Source organism: Castanea sativa, chromosome 9 (assembly GCF_040712315.1).
Source record: "Castanea sativa cultivar Marrone di Chiusa Pesio chromosome 9, ASM4071231v1".
Taxonomy (NCBI): Eukaryota; Viridiplantae; Streptophyta; class Magnoliopsida; order Fagales; family Fagaceae; genus Castanea; species Castanea sativa.
In genome coordinates this window covers 292,527-319,540 of record NC_134021.1, presented here as the reverse complement: position 1 = coordinate 319,540, position 27,014 = coordinate 292,527, and the positions used below count along the sequence as shown (strand labels likewise).

Genomic DNA, 27,014 nt, shown 5'->3' with positions numbered 1-27,014 from the left:
AGAGTAGAGCACCTTGAAGTGAACTAGATCTCTCCATAAACATGACCAACAAAAAACCATATGACAATAAATAAAAATAAAATAGAGATATTCCATTGAAGGCTTGAGTCATCAAAAATATCCTTTTGAGTTCTATACCGCTTAATTTGACATTAGAATTGTAAGTATTCACAAATTATCCTTTACTAAATATACACGCATTAATTGCACTAATAAACACCTACCCAATTTAAAAAAAGAAGCCACCATATATATATTGAACACTCAAAGTTACAAGTCGATAACACATTGACACGTTGCGGATTGGTGATCCCAGAAATGGACAAGCAAAAATATAGAGTTTAATCATGGGGCATCCACTCTGTTAATTATGTAACCACCGCAGGAATTTTGTCTTTAGAGGGCAAGGTGATCCGTGTTGTTTCCTTCAAAGTCAGGGAACTTTTGGTTTTATATGGCTTTGACTTTGTGAATCCGAGAAAACTACTAAACTAAGAGGAGGGGCACTGCGAGACAAGCATTATGGGTTGACTGTCAGAGTGGGCTTAGGTTAGCTGCTGAAGCGTCGGTTAGCGAAGCTGGGGCTGGTGAGTGGTGTGGTGAAGATTGAAGAGCCAAAATCTTTAGGCCAAGAAGGTGCGTTCGTTTGGGCACAAAAGTCAGCGCCCATTTTGGGTGGGGGCCAAGCGGCTCGTGATTTGGGAGACACGTGTTGTCGAATTTCACGTGTTAAAGGACGGAGCTGGGTTCGAGCTGTCCACGTCCTGGTGCTGACTGCGTAGCCCTATTCCCAAGAAGTGACCCAGTCTTAGGGCAAAACCAACCAAAAAAAAAAAATTTGGCAGGGCTAAGTAAGTGGGTCCCTTAGAAATTGGGTATTGGACCTTTGGTTAGACAGAGTCAGAGAGATTAGGCCCAAGAGCTTGAGGTATCGACGAACCTTCCTGATGGTTGATGGTCCTTCGGCAGATTCGGGAAACTTTGACTGTAATAACAATTTTTCTTGAGTAACGATAGGGACATAAAAATGTATAATTTTATGACATAACTCGCAATGTGATTAGTTGTGAGTGAGTGGTAAAAGTGTGTCTTCACATGATTCACCATCACACATTTATTAATTATAACTCGCGTTGTAACATAAAATTATATATTTTTATATTTCTATAGTATTACTCATTTTTCTTCCACAGGACAACAGACTATCCAATTATCAAAACGAAACCCAGACTTAGAGTTAGAGGCAAAAGTAAAAAAATAATAACCATTATAAAACTCCAAATAAAAATCTTTTTTTATCTAAAAAATAATAATTAAAAAAAAATCCATTTAGTATTAACAAAATCAAATACACTCTAGCATTATTCCATATGAATTTCTCTATTTCTTATCGTCTCCAAGCTATTTGTTCTTATAATACAGCCTACCAAACAAGTAAACAAAATAGTAATTAATATTTGTTTTCGGTTAGATATACATGAAATTATGCATATTTATTTAATCAATTCCACGGAACTTATACAATTCATGGAATTTATTTATGACAGAAAAAACTTAGTTTCTTTACAATTTGAAATGCAATTGTTCAAATTCAATCCACTCCAGGTTTTGTGCATAATGACAATATTTTTTGAACAATATTCCATTTTTATGTTTAAATTTATTATAACTGTGGGGTGCAAAAATTCATTGAGGAGATCATGCCACATGTTATAGCATAAGCTAAGGAGGCTGCTATAGCTCTGAGGAGATCACGTCCTTGGACGGTAGGGCCGCTTCAGTGGCACAATATCAGAGGAAGTCACACTAAGGGAAAGGAACTTCGCGGAAGGTGCCAGCCCTGATTGAAGGGATGGAAGCTGCCATCACATTTAATGCCCCCCACCAAACCTCCTGGCAGCATTTATGTGGAGAAGACCTCTGAACAATGCTGCATTGGTTGCCACGACTCAGAAGGGGTTGGGGAAGGTGTTTGATGGGACAGACACTCAAGTAGTGGACTGGACGATCAACAAATATAGGGCCAAGATCATCTAGGGGGAGCTATATAATGTAAGGGACCCTCATGGGAGAAAGGGGGCAAAGAAAAACACTGTAGTAGTAAGGACTGTAATAAGACCTAAGTTTAAGAGAAATATAGGCCAAGATCATTCTCCTCGGACGTTGCCGAGGAGGATTCCTCTTGTTTAAAAGATTATTCTTCTTACTTTCTTGCTATCTTTCATTCACTGTATGTACTTGGATCCCTTGAAGCCTAGCGTTTAAGCTTATTCTTTACAAATTCATTGTATTAAGCTCTTTGGGCCTTAATCCATTCACCCCTTGGGCTTGAGAACCAAAACCCGCTTTTACAATTGACGCTGTCTGTGGGAAAGCTTGAGCTTTGGTGGGATCAACATCCATTCATGGTAGGTTTAGGGCCTAACCAGGAAGAGTTTGTGGGTTCCCCGCGTCACAACCACTTCCTCAACCTCGAGCGTAGGAGAGATTGTGAGGTCAGTATACACACTACCCAAACCATCAAGAGTAGTCTCGAGGTGGAAGTCACATCTCTTGCGAGGAAAACACTAAGAGCCTGCAGCGAGAGATAGACCATTTACGAAGAAGACTACGCCACAAGCAACGCAGAGGAACTCTTTCGAGTCCTAACCATTCTCCTAGTGATGATAGTAATGGTAGCTACTGACCTAGGTCAAGGACTCCTCCCAGTGAGTCTTTTTCGTACGACAAGAGGCGCCGCGACAGACGGAAAGGGAGGAGCTCGTCTCACAAAGACCTGGGCAACGACGCTATGAGCAGGGCCTTGAATTAGATTTCCAAATCACATTTTACCCGCAGGATAAAGGCAGGTAGACTTTCTCGGCAGTTCACCCAGCCCACAACCGAATTCTCCCTTCGATCACTGCTTCGAAAGGCTGATTACACAGGGAGGGTTGCAAAGTGGGGGACGATCCTAGAGGCTTTTGATATTAAGTACATGCCTCGCACTTATGTAAAGGGCCAAGTTCTTGCGGATCTAGTTGCTGAGTTCACTGAGCCTTTGCTAGAAGAAAATGCTTAGAGGCTGAACATGGATGGAAAATCAGTTCACATGATCTCCGTAAAGAAACCTCTATTGTGGAAGGCGTATGTTAATGGCATGGCAAATCAAAAAGGATCAGGAATGGGGTTGGTCATGGTATCTCCTGAAGGGATCATCATTGAGAAATCCTTGAGACTGGACTTCTCGGCCATGAATAATGAGGCCGAGTACGAGGCATTGTTGGTTGGAATGGCTATGGTTTACAAAATGGGAGGGAGAACGATGGAGATATTTTCAGACTCAAGGTTGTTTGTAGGGCAAGTAAAGGGAGAACTAGAAGCTTGGGACATAAGAATGCAAGACTACTTGAATCAAGTTAAGCACTTGCAATCAGGGTTTAAAGCCTTCTCCCTACAACACATCCCGAGGAGTTGAAATACACATGCTAACTCTTTAGCCACGCTGGCAATCTCCTCAACCCAGAGTTTACCTCGGATCATCCTGGTTGAAGATTTGTGTAAACCTGCTGAGGTAAAGAGAGACGCAGTGCAGGTTCATCAGGTTAGAATGGGACCTAATTGGATGGATCCCATTGTTTTGTTCCTCAATGATGACATATTACCCAAGGAGAAAGGTGGGGCCGATAAAGTGCAAAAAAAAGCTCCTCGTTTTTTGTTGTCCGAGGACCAAAAGTTGTACAAGTGCTTTTTCCCAAGGCCGTACCTATTGTATGTACATCCCGAGACGGTAGAACCCCTTCTAAAAGAGCTACATGAAGGGATTTGTGGTAGCCATATAGGTGGCAGATCTCTATCTCATCGGGCCTTCACTCAAGGGCACTAGTGGCCAAGCATGCAAAGAGAAGCGCAGGAGTATGCAAAGAAGTGTGACCAATACCAGAGATTTGCCCCAAACATCCATCAACTTGGGGTTATCCTTAATCCTCTCTCTAGTCCTTGACCCTTTACTCAATAGGGCTTAGACATTGTGGGACCCTTCCCTAAAGCAGTAGGAAACAGAAGATTGCTTTTGGTCGGCATAGGCTACTTCACCGAATGGGTGGAAGCTAAGTCGTTGGTGAACACCAGAGATGTGGATGCCAAGAGATTTGTACGGAAAAACATTGTCACTTGGTTTGGAATCCTTCACACCCTCATCTCAGATAATGGGCTTTAGTTTGATAGCAAAGTGTTCAGGAGGTATTGTCGTGAAATGGGTATTAAGAACAGATATTCAACCCCGGCTTATCCCCAGGGAAAGGGGCAGACCAAGGTGGTGAATAAAGTCATTGTCAATGGACTTAAAGCCAAAGGAAAATGGGTGGAAGAGCTGCCTCATGTCCTTTGGACATATAGAACTACCCCTCGTAGGTCCACAGGTGAGACTCCTTTCTCTTTGACCTATGGGGCCGAAGCGGTAATTCCTTTGGAAATTGGGTTCCCAACGTTGAGAACAAGCTTGTTTACTCCGGACAGCAATGACGAATTATTGGAAAAGAGCTTGGACTTAATTGAAGAACGGAGGGAAAATGCCATAGTTCAATTAGCCTATTAACAGAAAAAGCTCAAACAAGGCTATTACTCAAGCGTGAAGTTAAGGCCATTAGCCCTAGGGGACTTGGTATTGAGAAAGGTCATAGGCACTGCAAAAAAAAAAAAAAAAATCCAGCGTGGGGAAAATTAGGACCCAATTGGGAAGCGTCATACTGTATCACCTCAGTAGTTGGGATACAAGCATATTTCCTAGAAACTTGGATGAAAAAGTTATACCACGCCCCTAGAATCTAAATAACCTGAGAAGGTATTACTATTCGTAAAAGGCATTTCAGCCATCTTTGACTCATAATGTTGTTCATTGCATTGATTGTCTGTCTAAGTGTTAAAAAGAACTTTGGTCATGCCTGGTTCCTCATACCACATACCTTGGGTAAATTAATACTTCCTACTATTTCACTAAGTGTTAAACGGAACTTTGGTCATTCTTGGTTCCTCGAGCCATAAACCTTGGGCAAATTAATACTTCCTCCTATTTCACTAAGTGTTAAACAGAACCTTGGTCATGCATTGTTCCTCGAACCACATACCTTGGGTAAATTAATACCTCTTACTTTTTCACTAAGTGTTAAACAGAATCTTGGTCATGCTTGGAACCTTGGTCATGCCTGGCTTCTCGGTCCACATACCTTGGGTAAATTAATACTCTTGACGATTTAACTAAGTATTGAACAGAAAACTTTGAAACTTCGTCAAGAAGCCTCAGAGTATGCATCACCAGGAAAGGTCTGGGGCTTTGGACAGAAGGCCTTAAAGGCACACTCACAAGGAACTCCTAAAAGGAGAGGCCTCAAGCGTTCACTTTTTTTTTACTACTACTTAGTGTTTTGCTTGTTCCTGGGAACTTAAACATTCCTCTTGAATAAGAAATTTTTAATACCAATCCATAGTTATTCTCCTTACTGTTTATATGGGTTTGATTAACTTCAATTGGCAATAACGCATTACTGACTAGCTCTTGCCAAGACATGGATTTTTACCCTTAGAAGTCTCATTTTAGCTACTCAAATGTGAATAAAAAAAATAAAAAAATAAAAAAAAATCAGAAGAAGGACAGAACATCACTTGCAAAAGAAAAAAAAATCCTTATCTTTTCATTAAGAGAGAGAGGATATACATCTCAGACAAAATCAGGTTACGTGTAAAAATTTAAAAAAAAAAAAAAAAAGAGAAGGAAATCCTAAACTAAGCCTTGGCCTTGGGAGGAGGGTCTTCTTTGCTGCCAGGAGGAGGGTTAGCAGCCTTGGGATCAGCTTCTTTGGATTTGGCCTTAGCCTCTTTTGCCTTAGAAGTAGCATCCTTGGCCTTGGAAGCAGCATCCTTGGTCTCAGCCTTTTTCGCCTTGGTCTCTAATAGAGGCTTGACCTCTTGGCCTTTGCCCTTGCCCTTGTCCTTAGCCATCTCAACCCCCTGGCCTTGGTCACCAGCTTGTCCAAGCCTCTTGGAGGTCTCGGGAGGGGGAAGAGAGGCCTGGGTGGTAAAGGTTGCTCGGAGAGAGTAGGCGTAAGAGTAGCAGGAGAAAGGAGTGCAGCTGAAGCCTCACGAATATCTGGAGGGTAGTAAATGTTCTCAGCCTTCCTCCACTCCGAGGTACCAAGGACTCTTGCTAGGTTGAGGGCTTTTGTCCATGTCACCTGTCAATATTCCTTGTAGATCTCGATCAGCTCCTCTACCAGGTGGACCTCGGTCCCTTGTACTCCGAGGTCATAGGATGTCTGCTTCGTGGCCTCCGCGACTTCCTCGACCTCCCGAACAGTTGCCTTTGCTTGCTCCAACTCTACTTTCAGCTCCAGGACTTGCTGCTTCGTTGTTGCCAACTCTATCTCGGTGTGATAAAGCTTTTTGCGTTGGTCCTTAGCCTGGTCTTGGGCATTCTTCAGGCCGGCCTCAGCACTCTTTCACGCTTTCTCCTCAACAATCAACTTGGTGGTAAGGTCTTGGTTCTTCTGCGTAGTTGTGCCCAAGGCTTTGCTGGTCTCGGCGCGGAGGTTGGCCTTAACCTTAGCCTGATTTTTGGCATCATTGACTCACTCCTCAGCCACAAAAACCCCCTGGATAGCTTGCACAGAAGCAATGGGTGAAAACGCTAAAAAAAAAGGGGAGGGGGGTAGAGAAAAGACAGAACACCCTTAGTGAGTCATAGCTAGAAACTTACCAGAGCAAGGTCCCTCTTCAGGGACAAAAAGAGGTCTGGCTTCCTTACGTGGTTTAGAGCATCCATGTCCCTCAGTAGCAAAAGAGGCTGGTCCGGGGCTTTGGCTAAATAGTAGGTGTGCCCTTTCTAAAACTCCCTAATACTAGAGTTCCACAGATTGGCAGGCCCATCCAACTCCACCCTAGGGTCCTAGGCCGGGTTCTAAAGGCGCACCTCAACCACTATTTAGTCTTCCCTGCTGTCTACTGAGAAGGCCCTCCCTTTACCTTTGGTCACCTTCTGCTGTTTGGGAGGAGGAACCTCGTACTTCTAAGGGACCAACTCCCCCTCCTCGATCCCCTCATTGTCTTTCTTTCTCTTCTTCAAGCTAGCTGAGGCAAATACATTGACGGTAGGAGGAGGAGGAGGAAGGGGGGAGCGTATGATGGGGCTAAGACCCTGAGGCATCCTTGGGGCTTGACCCCCTAGCCATGAGAAGGTCGCGCAGTCCTTTCTTTTTGTTGTCTAATGGCATCTCGTCCTCATTTACGGAGCTGATGTCTGCACGAGCGACAATGAGCTTTGGGGAGCGAACAACGGAAGACCTGTCTAGCTTGGCTTTCGAGTCTGAGACCTAGATTATTGGCCCTCCCTGTGTTCCTCGAAGCAAAACTGGTCTATCTCTGCCTCCAGCAACAAGCAAGAAGATGTTGTTTCCTCTCTCGGGACCGCGGCCTCACGGGGAGTACGGTGGGAGGACAGTTCCGCGTGGGCAATGTCCTCTCGGGCTAAGAAATCGAGCAATGAGACATCTATCCGAGCTAGCCGAGGATCGCCTACCCTGATCGCGTGGCCCATGTCTTGGAAATCATAAGATAAGGGCTCAAATTCTAGGATGAGATGCACGGCTTTCAATTGTCTGTCCTCGCTCACATATACCACGGACCATTGTACTCTGTTGAGGTCCGTGACGTTGACGAGGCTAAGGTTGGCCGCTACGTGCTTTTTATCTACAAAAACAGCTGAGAAGCAGAATCACAGTCATAAATAATAAAACCCGCCGTCAAAAGGAAATGAGATGCTAAAGGAAAGAAAATGGCAACAAAACTAAGGAACTAGTGCCTATATTAAAGGACCTAAACCTAAGGTACCCCACCTGGCACTCCCTTTCAGGTTGGACAGTGAAGACCGTCGTGCCATTCATTAGAGGCGATCAGGTAGTCGTCCTTCATGCCCTTGTTGGATTTGGGAAGACACGAGACGAGCCTAATCACCGAAGACCTATACTTAAGGTAGTAGCCTGAGTCTGCCAGCCGATAGCATTTGTACATCCAAATGACATCGTGCCAGGTGAGGTTTAAACCCATTTGCACATTGAGGGCGTCTACACCACCCAAGACCCTAAATAGGTTGGGCGTGCATTGGTGGGGGCACAACCTATGGGCAATTAAGTAGTCCTTAGTTACGCTACCCATGGAGAGTGTCATTCCTCCTTTTATGAAGGCGATCATGGGAATGATGACCTCTCCCTCAATCCACTGGGTAAGCTACTGCCCCGGAGCGGAGTATTGCAGAGATACCCCTAGGGGAATATGATATTTAGCCCTAAATCCCTCCATACTGGCAGGAGAATCTACGAGGTGAGCAAATCTACCCATCTAAACAAGCTAAAGAGAGGCAAAGGAGATACTTGTGAAGGAGAAGTAGAGAGTAGAAAGCAGAGGAGACTGGCTGAGGAGAGAAGTGACCTAAAAGTGAAAAACTTACGAAAATAAGGGCAGATGACACCTCAGGAGCTTTTTGGAGGTTGGAAGATTTAGGAAGCCTTGGGAGCTTGAGAGTATAGGGAGGCTTGAAAGTTTACAGATTTGTAAAGCAAAAAAAAAAGAACCCCCTAGGTGCCTTTTATAGGAGGCAGAATTGGGTGGGAGTTATCCTGCTCAAAATTCGAGAAAAAATGCCAGCCGTAGGATCTCTATCTCACTATAGGACGTGGGGAACAGAGTGCCGCCTAGAGAATTTAATGCGACGTTACGGGTTCCGAAGCATTAGGAACAGTTACAGAACTCGCGAAGCGACGTTCTCACATGGGAAGAACAGGGAAGCATGTGGAACCAATTATTTAAAATCAAAACCCCACTTTTCCTCCTCGGACAAGAGGGAAAAATTGGGATTTTGAGGGGCTATTGCGGGGTGCAGAAATTCAATGAGGAAATCATGCCACATGTCATAGCATAAGTCGAAGAGGCCGTTATAGCTCCGAGGAGATCATGTCCTTAGACTATAAGGCCGCCAGTGGCACGATATCAGAGGAAGTCATACTGAGGGAAAGGAACTTTGGGGAAGGTGTCAACCTTGACTGAAGGAATGGAGGCTGCCACCATATTTAATGTCCCCCACTAAACCTCCTGGCCGCATTTATGTGGAAAAGACCTTTGAACAATGCTATCTTGGTTACCGAGACTCAGAAGGGGCTGGGGAAGGTGTTTGATGGGATAGGCACTCAAGTAGTGCCCTGGACGATCAACAAATGTAGGGTCAAGATCATCTAAGGGGAGCTATATAATGTAAGGGACTCTCAAGGGAGAAAGTGGGCAAAGAAAAACACTATAGTAGTAAGGATTGTAATAAGACCTGAGTTTAAGAGAAATATAGGTCAGGATCATTCTCCTTGGACGTTGCCGAGGAGGATTCCTCTTGTTTAAAAGATCGTTCTCCTTACTTTCTTGCTATATTTCATTCATTATGTGTACTTGGATCCCTTGAAGCCTAACTTTTAAGCCCACTCTCTACAAATTCATTGTATTGAGCTCTTTAGGCCTTAATCCATTCACTCCTTGGGCTTGAGAACTAAAACCTGCTCTTACAATAACTATTCACTATAAAATAAATAAATGAATGAAATGCTATCTAGCAAAATAGCTATAAGCCTATAAATAGTTTTTATTTGTATGATCTATTTCTAAGTATATTATATATTTATTATATAATACTTTCCCACTAAACTTAACTCATATATTATAGTGGTTTCTAGTTAGCTGAATTGATAAAATCTCTTATTTGACAATAAAATATTTGAGTTTCAATCCCTGCCTGCATCAAAAACCAATTAGTGTTTTGGTTTGATGATAAATAGTAATCATTGAAAGCATATGTTATAGGTTAAAACTATCTCTAAAAAAAACGTAACTCATATATTCTTCTCAAATATATATATATATATATATATATATATATATATATATATATATATATATATATATATATATATTATATTTGTGTGTGTGTGTGTGTGTTTTTTTTTTTAACTCATATATTGATCGGATCATTCTCTAACTTATCTCATCATTTCAAACTAAGAGAGAGAGAGAGAGAGAGAGAGAGAAATATATATATATATATATATATATATATATATATATATTGAATAGAATAAGAAAAATAAATCAAGATATTTTTAGTTTATATAAACTAAAAAGGAACTGTACATAAGTAAGGGACGCTAAGGCTTAGGCCTTGGCCCAGATTAACATTTAGAATGGTATGTATTGGGCTACTTGTGTGGCACTACTAGCGGTGAGGTCATGCTATTCAGAAATCAAGATTCAATGAAACCCATATTGTGCTTATACCAAAAGTTAAAGAGCCTAAGAAAATAACTGACTATAGACCTATTAGCTTATATAATGTTGTTTATAAGATTGCATCCAAAGCTATTGCTAATAGGCTGAAAAAAGTTTTACCGTCTATTATTAGTGAAACCCAAAGTGCTTTTGTGCATGGAAGGTTGATCACTAATAATGTGTTAGTTGCTTTTGAAACCATGCACCGCATTAGTCAGAAAAAAGGTGAAAGGGTGGGAGAGATGGCTCTTAAGCTTGATATGAGCAAAGCGTATGATAGGGTGGAGTGGAGATGTCTGGAGAAAATAATGGAAAAATTGGGTTTTGCTGAGAAGTGGAGAAACTTAATCATGCAGTGTGTTACCAGAGTTACCTATGCCATAAAAATTAATGGGAGTTCGAGGGGTCACATCACGCCATCTAGGGGAATCCGTCAAGGAGACTCCTTCAAGGAGACTCCTTATCACCTTATCTATTTCTTTTGTGTGCAAAAGGATTATCAGCAATGATCAAAGCTTCTGTAGATAATGGCCAGATGAAGGGTGTTGCCGTATGTCGAGGGGGCCCAAAGCTTTCACACTTATTCTTTGTAGATGATAGCTTGATTTTCTGCAAAGCAGCTATAGCAAATTGTGACTATCTACAACGTATTCTTGATGTATATGAGAGGGCATCAGGTCAACAACTGAACCGGCCAAAAACTTCATTGTTCATCAGCAAGAATACACCAAGAGATGTTCAAGAAGAGATCAAGAAAAGATTTGGAGCTCAAGTAATCAAACAACATGAGAAGTACCTTGGTCTGCCATCACTTGTGGGGAGGAACAAGAGGAATACGTTCAATGCAATAAAGGAGAAGCTGGGCAAAACGCTTGCAGGTTGGAAGGAAAAGATGCTATCAAAAGCGGGGAAGGAGGTCCTAATCAAAGCAGTAGCACACACCATACCAACCTACACCATGAGTTGCTTCAAATTACCAGATTCCCTTTGTGATGAATTGACAAGTATGATTAGGAATTTTTGGTGAGGATAAAAACAAGAAGAGAAAAAAATAGCTTGGCTGAGTTGGGAGAAGATGTGCCAACCTAAATCTAGTGGAGGTTTGGGTTTAAAAAATATAAAGCTTTTCAACTTGGCACTCCTTGCCAAACAGGGTTGGTGCCTTCAAATGGACCATGATTCTTTGGTGTACAAGGTGCTAAAGGCAAAATATTTTCCAAATAGTGATTTTGTGCATGCATCACTTGGAAATAACCCTTCATATACTTGGAGAAGCATCATCACTGCTCAAGAGCTAGTAAAAAATGGGCATAGATGAAGGGTAGGTAATGGAGTAAATATTCGGGCGTGGGGTGACAAATGGTTACCGGTATCATCCACGTATAAAGTGGTATCTCCAAGGAATTGTTTGCACTTGGACACACGGGTTAGTGAGTTGATTGACCCAACAACTGCAAGCTGGAAGTCTGCGATTGTGGATGCTCTATTTCTACCTCATGAAGCTCAAACCATTAAAAGTATGCCTTTGAGTACCTAGCTGCCCGCAGATTAATTAATTTGGACTGAAACGCAGAATGGTATCTTCTCTGTACGGAGTGCCTATTCATTGGCTGTAAAAATAGGCCAGTCTGCTACTCATGCGATCAGTTCAGATAATAGCCAAATGAGAAGGTACTGGAGGATGGTGTGGAGGCTACCAATTCCTTATAAAATACGTCACTTTGGCTGGAGGGCGTGTCATGATGCTTTACCTACAAAGGCAAACTTACTGAGGAGGAAGGTGGTTCGGGATGATACGTGCGAGAGCTGTGGCTTGGATTCAGAGAATAGTGGGCATATTTTCTAGAGTTGCCCGAAAGTCCAGGAAGCATGGTCACAATCAAAAATAGTGCTAAGAGTTGGTTCAGGTGACTACCAGACGTTTATGGACCTAATGTGGGACATTTTAATGGGTGAAGGTGCTGGAGAGGACAAGGCAGCACGGGTCATGACAGTGGTGTGGGCTTTGTGGCATAACCGAAATGAAATCAGGCATGGGGAAAAAGCAAATCGAGGCAAGCCGTGGCTTAGTAGGCAACTCACTATCTTATGGAGTATTGGATGCCAGTGGAGGATGCTGAAGTACCAGAACCAGTGGTGGAACAGATAATTTCGTGGTCCCCTCCAATAGGTGGATGCTTAATGGTAAATGTAGATGGCGCCATCTTTTCATCACAGAAAACGGTAGGGATAGGGGTGGTTATCCGAAATGAAGATGGCTGTTTTAGAGCGACATTGTCGAAGAAGATTATGGCACCGTTGGGGGTTGTTGAGGTAGAGGTAAAGGCTTTCGAGGCAGGGCTGCTTCTTGCAAAAGATTTAGGCTATCAAGAATATAGTTCTCGAAGGGGAATCAATGATTATTCACAATGCTTTATGCGAAAAGTCCCCACCCCCAGCTTCAGTGGCATCGATCATTGCTGGTATGAAGGAGTTGTGCAAAGATTTCAAAAGAATTGAGTTCACTTACGTAAAGAGACAAGGCAACAGACTAGCCCATCTCCTAGCAGAACATGCTTCTAGCATTGCTGACTGTTTTGTTTGGATTGAAGAGATCCCTTGCTACATTGAGCAAGCTCTTATCCAGGATATACTCACTTTTTCAAATGCTTAATAAAAGTTTTGGTCTTCTCATAAAAAAAAGAAGAAGAAAGAATTCAAGACTATTTTAGTTGGTTGTGTGCTCGTATTATGTACATTTGTTGTACGGTACATTTGCATTGATGGTTGTATTTATAATGCTAACTCAATAAATTGAGAATTGTTGACAATTCTTACGATAGCGGTCAATTGTCATAACTGATTCACTTAATAATAAGAATCTTAAATTCCAAGATATTTATTGCTATTTATAAATTCTTTATGTAAAAATTTAAGAACGAATTAGGAGCAAGGTAAATATTGATTTTTCTTATACTTGTGATATAAAAAAAAATACCTATACAATTTTAGAATAATATTTACTTAGTTTGCTTAAAAAAATAAACTTTTAGAAAAAGACACAATTACAATAAATTTATAAGTACAAACAACTGAATTATTATGGGTTTTATTTAGATCAACTAATAAAGTATCTTAATATTAAATAATTGGATCTGAGTTTAAATCTTGTTTATGCAAAGATACAATCATTTTTATCATCGTGAACCAAACGAAACAAGTTCAAATTTATCATATCGATAAAAAAACAAATAAATTATTAAAGAGTTTTTTTTTCCCTCAAAAAAATACTTAGGTATAGGATATTAGGGGTCCGTTTGGCAGAGGAGTTTGACTTAAGTTGTTTGTAGTTTTTTAAAATACGTGTAGGTGAAAAAATGTGTGAAAAAATGTGTAAAGTTATTTAAAATTTGGTAGAGTGGTTTAAATCCACTCTACCAAACAAGCCCTAATTTTTCCTATTAAATCTAAATGCAAAATTATTTTGAATTCAATTCTCTTTTAGAAAAAATAACATGGCTACTTTGTACTTTTTTTTCTTGGAGTCAGTCAACAAACCCTTGTATTTGTAATTCGCAGAAGCCATTTGTATATCAACAACATTCCAATGGAACCAACTCCAAGGACATTCAAATGCAGTCTTTTCCCAAAGAGGGAAAGTGGGCCCATTTGATAGGAGTATAGTCTATCTCACAGATTGAATCCCTACCATAGATCATGTAATCACATTGAAAAACACTGGTCCCACATGATGAAAAACCCTCCTGCACCAAATCATCGTGACTCATAAACCCAATAAAAAAATAAAAATAAAACCATAACATTTTTTACAATTTTTACCAGAACTTGCTCATGTGTCAAGTCATGAGTTGTGAAAAAAAAGCGATAAATTTACGACTCAACCGCTTAGCTTGTTACGTGAATAAATTGTAACAAAAATTATAAAAAAAGTCACATTACTATAAATCTCTTACCAAACAACCTAAAAAAACCTCAAATCTCATTACCTTCCTATCCTTGATACTGCTGTGACGAAATTGGGAAGAAAGAGATAAATGCGGTACAGTACTGAGTACAGAAGGAATAATACATTACAGATTCAAAAAACACCAACATTTTCCCGCGCAAACACCGACTCAAATTCGCGCCGCCCCATTTGAAAAAATAGAAATAAAAACACAAGACAGAAACGCGTTCCAACGTGGGACACGTGTGACGAACACGTAGATTATTAGACCCAGTAATGAACCGACACGTCAGTCAATCAAACTCATGCTTAGGTGTCATCTATGTCCACCGCACGATCAACTCCCACTCAGCAGCTTTGGGTCCCACCCGACAGAACATTACCCGAATTTACGAAGCCTTTTGTTTTTTTTTTATTTCACTCCCACCGCCTTTGAGTCCACAATTTCGAAAATTCAAATATTTTCAAAACCTCTTTATTTTTATATATAGGTACCGCTCTTGTTTTGCTACTATTTCCATTTTTCAGTGCTTCAAAGTTTGGAGTAGTAAAGGAAGGAGTTCACAGCTCAGAGCTGAGAGAGTCACAGGCGTTGTTCTACATTGTAATTAGTGTATTCTTGGGAATAGTTGTGGCTGTGATCAGACGGCTGAGAATGGGGTTTGAGGAGAGATCTGAGGACAGGTGTACGACGCCGAAGCGCCGAGAATGCCAGATTCCGGTGGTGGTAGTGTGCCCACCGCCGCCGAAGAAAAAATCGGCGAGTGGAATGAAGCGTGACCCACCTAAGAATGGGTATTTCCAGCCGCCTGATCTTGATGCCATTTTTACTATGCCTCCTAGAAGAGAAGCCTGGGCTTAACGCTGGCTAGCCATGTTAACGTTGTTTCTATGAATATTTTAGTTAGATTAGGGGGTTTTAGGGACTAGAGAGAGACTAGAGAGGGGTATTTCATATTTGGTAATGTGTATAGTATTAGTAGCGTTGTTAGGGCCGGGAAATGAAATTCCTAGTTTTGTAGTAAAATGTTTTTCCTCAGATTTTTACATTAATTAATGATTAATTCTTTAGTTTTTCCTTGATAAATATTATTGTGGGATGTTTATGTTTTTGGTTTGGTTCTTTAATCCTGTCTATGCAAAACTGAAATGCATTGATGGATGGAATTGCTGCTTTTTTAGTTGTGATTTCTGAATGCTGAGGTATTTGTTCTTTTTCCATTTCTGTTACATGTTTTCTCATTACTGTTTAATTTTGAGTGATTTTTTTTTTTGGGGGGGGGGAGGGCTAATGGGATTGGGATTTTGGGAGCGTTTTATTGTTACGGCAAAACTGGCGAATGATTACAATGACATTGTTTGGGCAAATATGGTATTGTCCATTAAAATAAACTAGTAGTAGTAGTAGTAGTAGTAGGCTATCAGTAGTAGCAGACTAGCAGCAATGCATGTGCACCAGTTCATGATAGCTGAATAGAACTAAATTCTGTGCGCTCATTATTTTGAGCACACATTAAATCATTCATTTTTAGAAATATTTTATGAGAAATTAAAAAAGTTGTAAAATTTTTTCAATTTTTGATAAATTTTTTTTCAAAAATAGTATATTATTGTGTGTTATTAGAGCACACGTTAGTAAAAAATATATATATATATATTTATATATATTTTTTAATAATCCTTCTAGATTTAGTACTCCAATGTATAACTAAAAGAGGTATAATAGAAAAATGACTATGTTTTGCTCAATTAAATTCAAAATTCACCTATATTAAATTATGCAAAGTTATACCTTTTACCTCAAAAAAAAGTTACGTAAATTTGTGTAAAAATATATTATTACTATTGTGGTGGGTAAAAGTGTTTGAATAAACGTTTGGCTTTGGGCCTGATTGGTTAGTACAAGTCTATTTGATCAAGGTCTCTAGGCTCACAGGTCAGTCCGCATTATAGTGGTCCGAGGAGTTGTTTGAGAAGGAGTATCTCCTCGGACGGGCCCAGCAAAGGCCCTAGGACTTGCTAAATGGCTTAGAGGCAGAATTCTGGAAGAACTGGTGGGTAAAAGTGTGATCCAAGCACCCTTTAGAAGCAGAAACGTGTGAGAAATATCTGAGGAAAAAGCTGCTACCACCACATTAAAAGCCCTGCATCTACCTCCCTGGCCGCAATAATAGAGAAATGACATCTGAACAGTAGAATTTAGCATTCCTGCTATTATTTGAAGACTTCAAGAAGGTGGTGGATGAGACAAGTATCTAAGAGGAAGATTTGTGTGACACGTGGATGAAACATGGAAGAAGAAGAAGTATATAAGAAAACGAGAGAGAGAAGGAGAGAAAAATCTTCTTCTTGGCTGAAAAACTAAAAATTGTAATCTTTTGCTTAGAAAAGGAAATACTATATAAATTGTCATCGGCTTACGTCCGAGGAGGTTTTTTTGTTACGTTCATCTATTACTTGCATAGACAGCGGCATTCTAGCCTGTTAATCAACTTTTCAACATCCCAAACTTAGGTTTCAAACCCATACTCTACAAATTTCATTGTATAAGACTCTTTGGACCTGAGCCCATCATTTGTTTTTGGGTCCGGGTACAAATTGTGTACTTACAACTATAGTAAATTTATATTAATACTGTTTATTTTTCATTTTTTATTTATTTACATATACTAAGAATGAAGGAAGTGAGTGAAGGATGATTGTTGCAGATAAAGAAAAGAAAGAAAAATAATTTTTAAAAAAATTTTAAAAATTTTTAATAAAATATAGTGTAAAATATATAATTTGATGTGGAGTATTTTGAAAAATGAGTATATAAAATTATAAATAGAAAAAATAGATTTTTATGCTAAAATAGATATGAATTTTTACACGTGATGCGAGTACATCATACTTATATAAGAAGGAAAAACAAATAAATAAATAAAGAGGCTGGTAGGGCTATAAATAAGTTGAGTTTTGTCAAGTAGTTAATGTTTAAGTTCAACTTAACAACAAAAATAAAATGTTGAAGTTCGGCTCGAACTTAAATCAAACCTATAAATAATGTTCAAGCTCATCAAAAAGTTAAAAAGCTTGAACTTGGTTAGGTTCGACTTAGCTTGATTCCTTAGGTTAGCCGAACTAGAGCTAAAGATCAAGCTTTAGAGCTATTGAGACCTAACATAAGTGCATTATCAAGCTCATATCATGCTTTTTATGAAGCTTATTGGTTTGTACAAGTGGCCTCAATTCCTAATTAATTAAATTCTTAATTAGATATGAGTTTATTTGTCGGGTTCATGTGAAGCTTATCACCAACATTGAAAATTGTTGTTCCAAAAAAAAAAAAAAGTGTTTGGTAGGATTTTTTTTTTGGAGTGTTTGAGTTACATTGCCCATTTTAGAGTGTTTAAACACTAAATTTAGAAAGCTCTTCATACTAATTTTCAGATTTTAAACAAATTTGCTTAATGGAACATTCATAAATATTTTAAAAACTCGTAAATATTTTAAAAAACATGAGGCCCACTTGGATTAGACAACACCTCCACGGATCCCTCTCTCCAATGCATACAGCCCCTCTTTTCTCTCTGTACCCTCTTCACAAGTCACGCCAAAGACTTTTTCCTATGCAAACCCAGCGCCTCTCAAGCTCATCTCTCTCCCTCTTTCACAACAGCAGATCTCACTCCATCATAATATTAAATTCTTCAAATCCAAACTCCTGCTCTCATAAATCCATCATAAATTCTGCATTTCATTTTCAAACTATCCAAAAGAATCAGGGGAGAAGAGTTAGGGCAACAGTATTAAGGCACGGATTTCTCTCTCCTCAAGTAAAAAAATATAAATTTGTACCAAATTGTTAGCCTTTTAAAAATAAAACACACACACGTATCAAACACACAATCATGTTTTTTCACACACTGAAACATGTTGTTTAAAACATGATACTAAACATATTTTTTGCTTTATGAATAAAGTAAACATTTGTTTTTACCGTACTTTTTAAACTACAATTTTCACATCATTTTAAGTAACGGTACTAAAATCTCCAACCTTACTGCCTAAGCTTTATAGCTTTTAGATTTTTGCCTCAAACGTGATTTATGCATTTAGGGCGCACTTACATATCCTTTCTACGGCTCCTGGGTCCTCTATGTTTCCTAGTGACCTAAAAATTTCCAAGCATTGACCAATCAATTGACGCAATCCCAAAGCATTAGGTGTACTTGAGTTTGTCTAATCACAAACATTTTCAATGCATGTTTCGAGTTACAGTGACATCTCAACATGAGTCACTCAATGCCTCTATTTTAAAGTTTAAAGGGGCAGATATATATCTTTTTCGTAAGTGGCATATATGGATCGGGACAATCGGGTGGGGCATCATTCTCTCTTTTTCCCCAGTCGGTACATAATAGAAATGAATTTCACCGACTCGAGAGCAACATAACCAACGGCTGTCTTCAAGTTTCAACATCTAATCTCAAGTTTGAATTCAACCTTACACGCAATCTTTCACTCGTTCCATTCAATCTCAGGATCACATAGAGGAAAAGACCAATAAACAATGTATGATCTTCTTATTATGTTATTTCCAATATTGCAAGTTTTATTTATATATAGATTGAATTGACTAACAGTGGTCTTGAACCTGAAGGTTGTGTTTGCTTTCTTGAAACTCTTATTACAATATATTCCTTAGTTTTAAAGACAAAAAAAATAGTTCGAGATAGGTCCCATTTTGACCCATGGATTTCGAATGAAGGGAAGTGATGAAGAAAGTAGCTAGAAAGTACTCGTACCTTGAGAATACGGTAAGAGGGGGCACTAGTCATTAGAACTACCCGGCTCCTAAAATAAGCTACAATCTCCTATGCCATGAGCAATGAGTCAATAGAAATTTCAATTCAATTGAAGATAAGGCATTATTTTTTATTTTGGCCCATTTAAAGAGGGGTTGATGGGAAAATTTGGCCAAAAAATGCAACAATTTAATGATTGTCCTTGTACTTTAGTTCGGAGGACTGGTGAAAATTGAGTAAAATTTATGGCATCTAATGCGGGGCAACTTGATATATTTGGGGGCTGAAGATGAAAAATAAAATTGAGGTATTTTATCTATTTAAATATGGCTAAAAAAATTATATATTATTTAAACTTTATTATCTTGTTTTAGATGCAAAATTATTACTAATTAACATAAACTATGTATAATTTTTATTTTATTTTATATAAAAAGTCTATAGACACAAAAAATTTGGCAAAATTTTTCACACCTGTTGATATAATAGAATGATAGTGATAAGTAAAAGTGTGATGTTAGTGGTGGACTTAGGTTTGAACTAGTAAAAATTTGTCAACTCAACTATTGTGAAAATTGTTATGATTTTTTTTGTGTGTATTACTCCTTTCTTCTTTTTCTATTTTTTTGTTTTGTTTTGTTTTTTTTTTTGAGAAGTGCTACATTCACAATAGAACCCATCATTGAAATTATTTTTTTGTCATCAATAATAGCTTGTAACAACCTACTACTTAAGATTTGTTGTAAAAGTATTGTGAAGTTTTTGTAAAAGTAGCATTTTTATCTTCTTTTTTTTTTCCATTTGATAAAAAATATTGTTTTATTTATTGACTAATATTTGGGCTTAATAAAATTAAAATTTGGGGCCTTTTATATACTTGGAGCCTTAGGCGATTGCATTAATTGTATTTAGTGTAAAGCCAGCACTAAATCTAGTTCAGAGAAGTGCTACATTCACAATAGAACCCATCATTGAAATTGTTTTTTTGCCATCAATAATAGCTTGTAACAACCTACTACTTAAGATTTGTTATAAAAGTGTTGTGAAATTTTTGTGAAAGTAGCATTTTTATCTCTTTTTTTTTTCTTGTTTTTCATTTGATAAAAAATATTGTTCTATTTATTGACTAATATTTGGGCTTAATTAAATTAAAATTTGGGGCCTTTTATATACTTGGAGCCTTAGGCGATTGCGTTAATTGTATTTAGTGTAAAGCCGGCACTAAATCTAGTTCAGAGTTATATATTGATGCAGACAGAAAGCCATAAGAAACAAAACACGTCTACAGCAAGATGATTACTCTTGAATTCATAAGGAGAACTTTGGAATTCACCAAAAAATCTAAAGAAGAAAAAACTCTATGAAATTTTATTAATGAGAAAATTGAATTGGCTTGGAGGCTATATTACTCTTAAATAGGAAAAGGAACCCTAGGGCTACCAAACACATTCTTAAGGCAGCTAGGAAACACTAAATAGTAAATACCCTAATTCGTGTTAGGCATGAAATTAAGCTAAAAAATAGGAAAAATTGCCAAAATGCAATTTGAGAAAATTACAAAATTAAATCCTATAGTGTTTAGGAGATGATAGGACTGGCGAATTCAACTTCCCTGGACGAGATCAGCATTGTCGACGAGGTCATTCCCGGAGACGAACCCATCAAATGTCTAAGTCATTGACGAAAATACCCAAACTATTTAATACGGGCAATAATGTCTCGGACAGTTACAAAAACAGCTGTACAGACCGTTGAATGCCTATTGAAGTCCACATTACAAAGCCTGAGGCGTTACCAAGGGAGGCATTAAAGCCACAATAACTACTACAACGGCTAGGGGTTGTAAAAGCATACATAAGGTCCTCGCCATTGGCAACACAAGGTACATAGACACTAAGAAATACTACTTGCTTTTTTACTATATTGCTTGATTCTTTCCCTACACTAACTTTGGCATCGGAGGCGGTGTGGCAGGCACCACACCGGTGACCACGATAGGGGAACAACTCATCGATTCCACATCTGTGGAAGCTAGGGTTCAACTTCATCTGGACGCATCCACTGTGACTGACGAGTTTGTGCTTCATCAGGAGATATCCCAAGACAGAAGAGACATTATTTTACCTTTTAATTAAAAAGTTAGAATGAGAAGAATAATTGCTATAAATAGAAAAAAATGATTAATTAAGTGCCTAAATGAAGAAATTTGCTAGAAAAGCATTGGAGGCCGTGGCATGAGTTTTGATCTTTGCAATGAAGTCACCAATTTTGACGTGATTTCGACGTTGCCTCCAATGATCTTTACTGATACTTTCCTCTTCATGGATTTATTGTGTATTAACTTCTGAACTTCTCTTTACTCATATATGGACATTAATAGAACCCTAACATGATGAGGGTTGATGGGACTGGCGCCTTCAGCTTATATGGACGATGACAACGTAACTGACGGAGTCATCCCCTGTGATGAGCCAACCAAGCATCCACATTAATGACAAAGATATCCAACTATTCAATAAGGCAATAACATCTCGGGCGGTTACAAAAACAACTGTATAGACTGTTGAACGTCCATTAAAGGCCGCATTAAAACGGCACAAGGTGTTACCAATAGAGGCATTATAGCTGCAATCATTGCTACAACAGCTAGAGGCCATGGGAACATATATAAGGTCCTCACAAGCACCAACACGAGGTATGAACATCACAAAAACTATACTTGTTATATTTCTAGAATATCGCTTTAAGCCTTTCATATACTGACTTTGGCATCGGAGATGCTGTGACAGGCACCACATCGGTGACCACCCTAAGGGAACAATCTTATCCTCTTCACAGCCATAAGGACGAGAAGTTGGCTTCATCTGAATGCACTTTCCGTGACTGACGAATCTGCACTTCATCAGTTTGGCGCCATCTGTGGGAACAACATTTTCGTACTCATATTCGAAAATGTAGTTTCTACCAATTTCAATATTCAGATGGAGTCCAACCAGGATACAACAGCCTTAGCTCAGCAAGTCCAAGCTCTTGTGGCCACTGTCGAAGAACTCACCTGGCAGAATCAGGAAATAAGGCTACGACTTCAACAGGAGGAGAATAGGTTCAAAGACTGCCAGGAGGATGAGGGAGATAGCCATGGAAGAAGTGACCGCCTAAGGCCCACAACTCCAAACGAGTAGAACTCTGATCTCCTTCAAGAGATGAGGAAGGAGATGGACGAGTTGAGAAATGTTATTAAGGAGAAAACAGACCGAAGCTTGGATAGAATGGTCAGGGTAACAGACTCTCCCTTTACTACAGCGGTCTTAGAACGCCCAGTACCACCAAAATTTCGGTTACCTCAGCTTGAACCATTTGACGGGCTTAAGGACCCCAGGATCACCTCAACACCTTCAAGACAACATTAGGCCTTCAACAGCCTCCCTACGAAATATTGTGTCGTTCCTTCCCTAGTACTCTTAAAGGGGCTGTAAGGGAGTGGTTCACAAAGTTGCCCATTTCGTCCATTGAGAGTTTTGAACAGTTAAGCAGTGCCTTTTTACGCCACTTAGTCGGAGGACAACGCCCTAAAAGGCCAGCGGACCATCTACTCACTATCAGACAGGGGGAGAAAGAAACCTTGCGGTCCTATGTGAAACGCTTCACCTGAGAAACCCTAAAGGTAGACGATGCAAACGACAAAGTGCAGTTGACCACCTTTAAAGTAGGGCTGAAGTCTAGAGAGTTTGTGGTTTCTTTTGCAAAGAATCCACCTAAGACGATGGCAAAAATGCTCCTGAAGGTATAGAAGTATATGAATGTTAAAGATGCATTAGCAGCCATAATAGACGAAGAAAAGCCAGGAAAGGAGGGAAGGAGAAGAGATGATTGTAGGGGACAGAAAAGGGAGTGTCTAGGTCGTTGAAACAGTGACGAAGATAGACGAAAAGACGAAAAAACCCCTAGAACGGTAAAATTCACCCCTCTAATTATGCCTATTAACAAAATTTTGACGCAGATTAAGGATGAGCATTACCTTAAATGGCCAAGACCATTGCATTCGTCCTCTAATGCTCGAGACAAGAAGAAGTACTGCCGGTTTCACAAGGATCATGGACATTACACGGAAGACTGCCGAGATTTAAAAGAGCAGATTGAGGAGTTGATACAGAAAGGAAAACTACAAAAGTATGTGAAGAAAGGGGAATCTAGCGGATTCAGGGATGGTAACAAAAACCATCGTGAGCCCACACCTAGAGACGAAGATAATACATCTCAACCTCCATAGGACGTGATCGGAGAGATAAAGATGATCGCAGGAGGACCATCCGCAGGAGGACCATCCGCAGGAGGGTTGTTCAGATCCCTCGTTAAAGTATATCAGAGGCAAGTGAACAACATCCACATGATACCCCCATTCAAGCAAAGACAGACGGGTTAGGACATGTCCTTCAAAGTGGAAGACGCAAGGGGAGTGAAGCAGCCTCATAATGGCCCCTTAGTCATAATGCTCAAAATAGAAGGATTCAACACCAAAAAGATCCTCGTAGACAATGGTAGCTCCGCAGACATCATTTACCTTCCCGCTTTTCAGTAGTTGAGGCTAGACCTAGGAAGGCTGCGTCCATTCGACTCTCCCTTCGTCAGATTCAGTGGGGACAGAGTATATCTCAAGGGCATAGTGACATTGACAGTAACAGTAGGGACTTACCCGAGGCAGTTAACCCGTCAGTTAGACTTCTTGGTGGTAGACTGCCCTTCGTCTTACAATGTGATCATTAGAAGACCAACACTCAACTGATGGAAGGCAGCCACGTCCACCTATTACCTAAAGGTGAAATTCCTAACTGAGAATGGTGTTGGTGAGGTGAAAGGAGATTAGGTCCTAGCCAAGGAATGTTATCAGGCTGTGTTGGCTGCAAAGGAGAACCATGCATGGACGATTGAGGAGAAAGAAGAAGATAAAGTGGAAGCCTTGGAAATAGTGGAACTGGTTGAAGGAGAAGTATTTAAGACGACGAAGATAGGGACGACCATAAGTCCCGAGATGAGGATAAAGCTCGTTCAATTCCTCAGAGAAAACTTAGACGTCTTCGCATTGAGTCACGAGGACATGCCTAGTATATCCCATAAAGTCATCCAGCATAGACTGAACGTGGATCCTGAGAAAAAGCCTGTTCAGCAAAGACGACGAGTCTTCGCCCCTGAACAAAACCAGGCAATCATAGACGAGGTCAACAAGCTGTTGTTAGCAGGCTTTATTCAGGAGGTTTACTATCCCAATTGGCTCGCCAACGTTGTACTGGTGAAGAAAGCAAACGGGAAATAGAGAATGTGCGTGGATTTCACAGACCTGAACAAAGCTTGCCCGAAAGATAGTTTCCCACTGCTGAGGATTGACCAGCTGGTGGATTCGACAGTCGGGCACAAGTTACTGACGTTCATGGATGCTTTTTCAAGGTACAACTAGATAAAAATGGCTGAAGAAGATCAAGAAAAAAAAATGCTTTCGTCATGAGTCAAGGGCTTTATTGTTATAAAGTGATGCCCTTTGGACTGAAGAACGCAGGGGCAACCTATCAGAGGTTAGTGAACAAGATGTTCAGTAAGCAGATTGGCAAGAACATGGAGGTGTATGTGGATGACATCTGGACGACCTGAATGAGACATTTGCCACCCTCAGGGAATACCAGATGAAGTTAAATCCCAACAAGTGCGCCTTCGGTGTAGCCTCAGGGAAGTTCTTGGGATTCATGGTGTCCCAAAGGGGAATAAAAGCCAACCCGGAGAAAGTACAGGCCATACTAAACATGACTTCACCTAAGACTGTCAAGGAAGTCCAAAAGCTCACAGGAAGGATTGCGGCACTCAATAGGTTCATCTTAAAAGCAACGGAAAAATGTTTACCCTTCTTTAAGATGCTAAAGCAGGCGTTGGCTTGAACAGACGAGTGCGAGGTAGCGTTTCAGGAACTTAAACGTTACCTCAGCAATCCACCCCACTTAAGTCCATCCAAGGAAGGGGAAGATTTATATTTATATCTGGCAGTATCCGTCACGGTCGTAAGCGCAGCCCTGATTCGAGAAGAGGGCAAGATGCAGCTCTCGATTTACTATGTCAGTCAAGCTTTCAAAGGTGCAGAGGCTAGGTACCCAAGAATCGAAAAGATTGCATTCGCATTAATAGTCGCCTCGCGTAAATTGCGACCATATTTTCAAGCGAACCCCATCTTGGTAATGACGGACCAACCCATCAAGAAGTCCATGCACAAGCTTGAAGTAGCAGGGAGAATGGTCCAGTGGGCAATCGAACTCAGTCAGTTAGACATTAGGTACCAGCCTAGGACAACCATTAAAGCACAAGCCCTGGCGGATTTCATTGCCGAGTTTACTTTCCCTGACGAGGACAACCTCACTGAAGAGGGCAAGCGGTGGACAATACATACCGATGGTTCGTCAGCCCAAAAGAGAAGGGGAGTAGGGGTCATCATAAGCACTCCCGATGGAGAGGTACTCAGGTATGGAGTTCAACTGAAATTCTCGGCCACCAATAACGAGGCCAAGTACGAAGGGATATTGACGGGATTGAGGCTTGGAAAAGCACTTGGAGCTAAAAACCTATTAGTCCAGAGTGTTTCAAAATTGGTGATTGGGCAGATCAAGGAAGAATATGAAGCAAATGAGGAAAGAATGCAGAAATACCTCAGGCTGACGAAGCATTTGATTCAGGAATTTGATAAAGTTGAGTTTACACAGATCCCGAGAAGCCAGAATGTCCTAGCGGACGAAGTCGCAAAGATGGCATCATCAGAGGAAAAAACGGCGAATGCAAACCTAATGTTGGAAATCCAGAAACACCCCAGCATTGAGGAGATCCTTACATTTGCAATCCAGAGCACAAGTAGCTGGATGACACCAATCATATCCTTCCTTCGGGATGGGCACCTCCCTTAAGACATCGAAGAGGCCAGGAAAGTCAGGAAAAGAGCAGCTAGGTTCACAATCCTAAACGACGCCATGTACAAGAGAGGTTTTTCCATGCCTTACCTAAAGTGCGTGGACGAAGAAGAGGCAAAATATATCCTAAAGGGGATCCATGAAGGAATATGTGGAGACCATGCAAGCCCTAGGTCCCCAGTAAGTAAAGTTATTAGAACAGGTTATTTCTGGCCTACAATGCAGGTAGACACAAGGGAGCTTGTCAAGAGATGCGACAAATGTCTAAGGTTTGGGAATGTCCAATGCCTTCCAGCAGAGAAGCGGATGGCGATATCCTCCCCCTAGCCGTTTGCATAATGGGGAATTGACATCGTTGGTCTGCTACCTCAAGGTAAAGGATAGGTAAGATTCCTGCTAGTCGCCATTGATTACTTCACAAAGTGGTTCGAAGCAGAGGCTCTAACAACCATCACAAAGGCCAGAATCCAGAACTTCGTATGGAAGAACAAAATATGCAGGTTTGGGATTCCACGGACGATCATATCAGATAATGGGAGGCAGTTCAACAACCAAAACTTCTGAGATTTCTGTTTAGGATTAGGAATCAAGAACCAGTTCTCATCCCCAGGGCATCCACAGGCAAACAGACAAGCAGAGGTGACGAATTAGTCACTCCTCAAGATGATCAAGGCAAAGCTGGATGACGCGAAGGGCACTTGGTCTGAAGAGTTGCTCAATGTACTATGGGCTTACATAACTACAGCAAGAACCCCTACAGGAGAAACCCCTTTCAGACTCACCTATGGCACCGTGGCAGTCATCCTGGTCGAGGTGGGAATAACCAGCGCGATGCGAGAAATGTTCCATGAGGAGAGTAATGATGACCAGTTTCGAGTCAACTTGGATTGTTTGGATGAAGTAAGAGAAAAAGCCTCCGAGAAGATGACAAAGTACTAACAGAAGATGGCCGAATACTACAACAAGAGAGTGAAGCTCAAACAACTCGACATAGGAGACCTTGTCTTA

The 27,014-nt window shown here is 40.3% G+C and overlaps 2 protein-coding genes across 2 annotated transcripts; both read left to right on the top strand.

Annotated features, from left to right (window-relative positions):
• The first annotated feature begins 4,234 nt into the window (after positions 1-4,234).
• On the top strand, positions 4,235-4,576 carry LOC142610429 (uncharacterized). The gene has a single exon (XM_075782243.1). It carries the CDS (start codon positions 4,235-4,237, stop codon positions 4,574-4,576), a length of 342 nt encoding a protein of 113 aa, XP_075638358.1.
• Positions 4,577-25,145: 20,569 nt separating this feature from the next.
• Positions 25,146-26,003, top strand: LOC142610428 (uncharacterized). The gene has a single exon (XM_075782242.1). It carries the CDS (start codon positions 25,146-25,148, stop codon positions 26,001-26,003), a length of 858 nt encoding a protein of 285 aa, XP_075638357.1.
• The last annotated feature ends 1,011 nt before the right edge of the window (positions 26,004-27,014 follow it).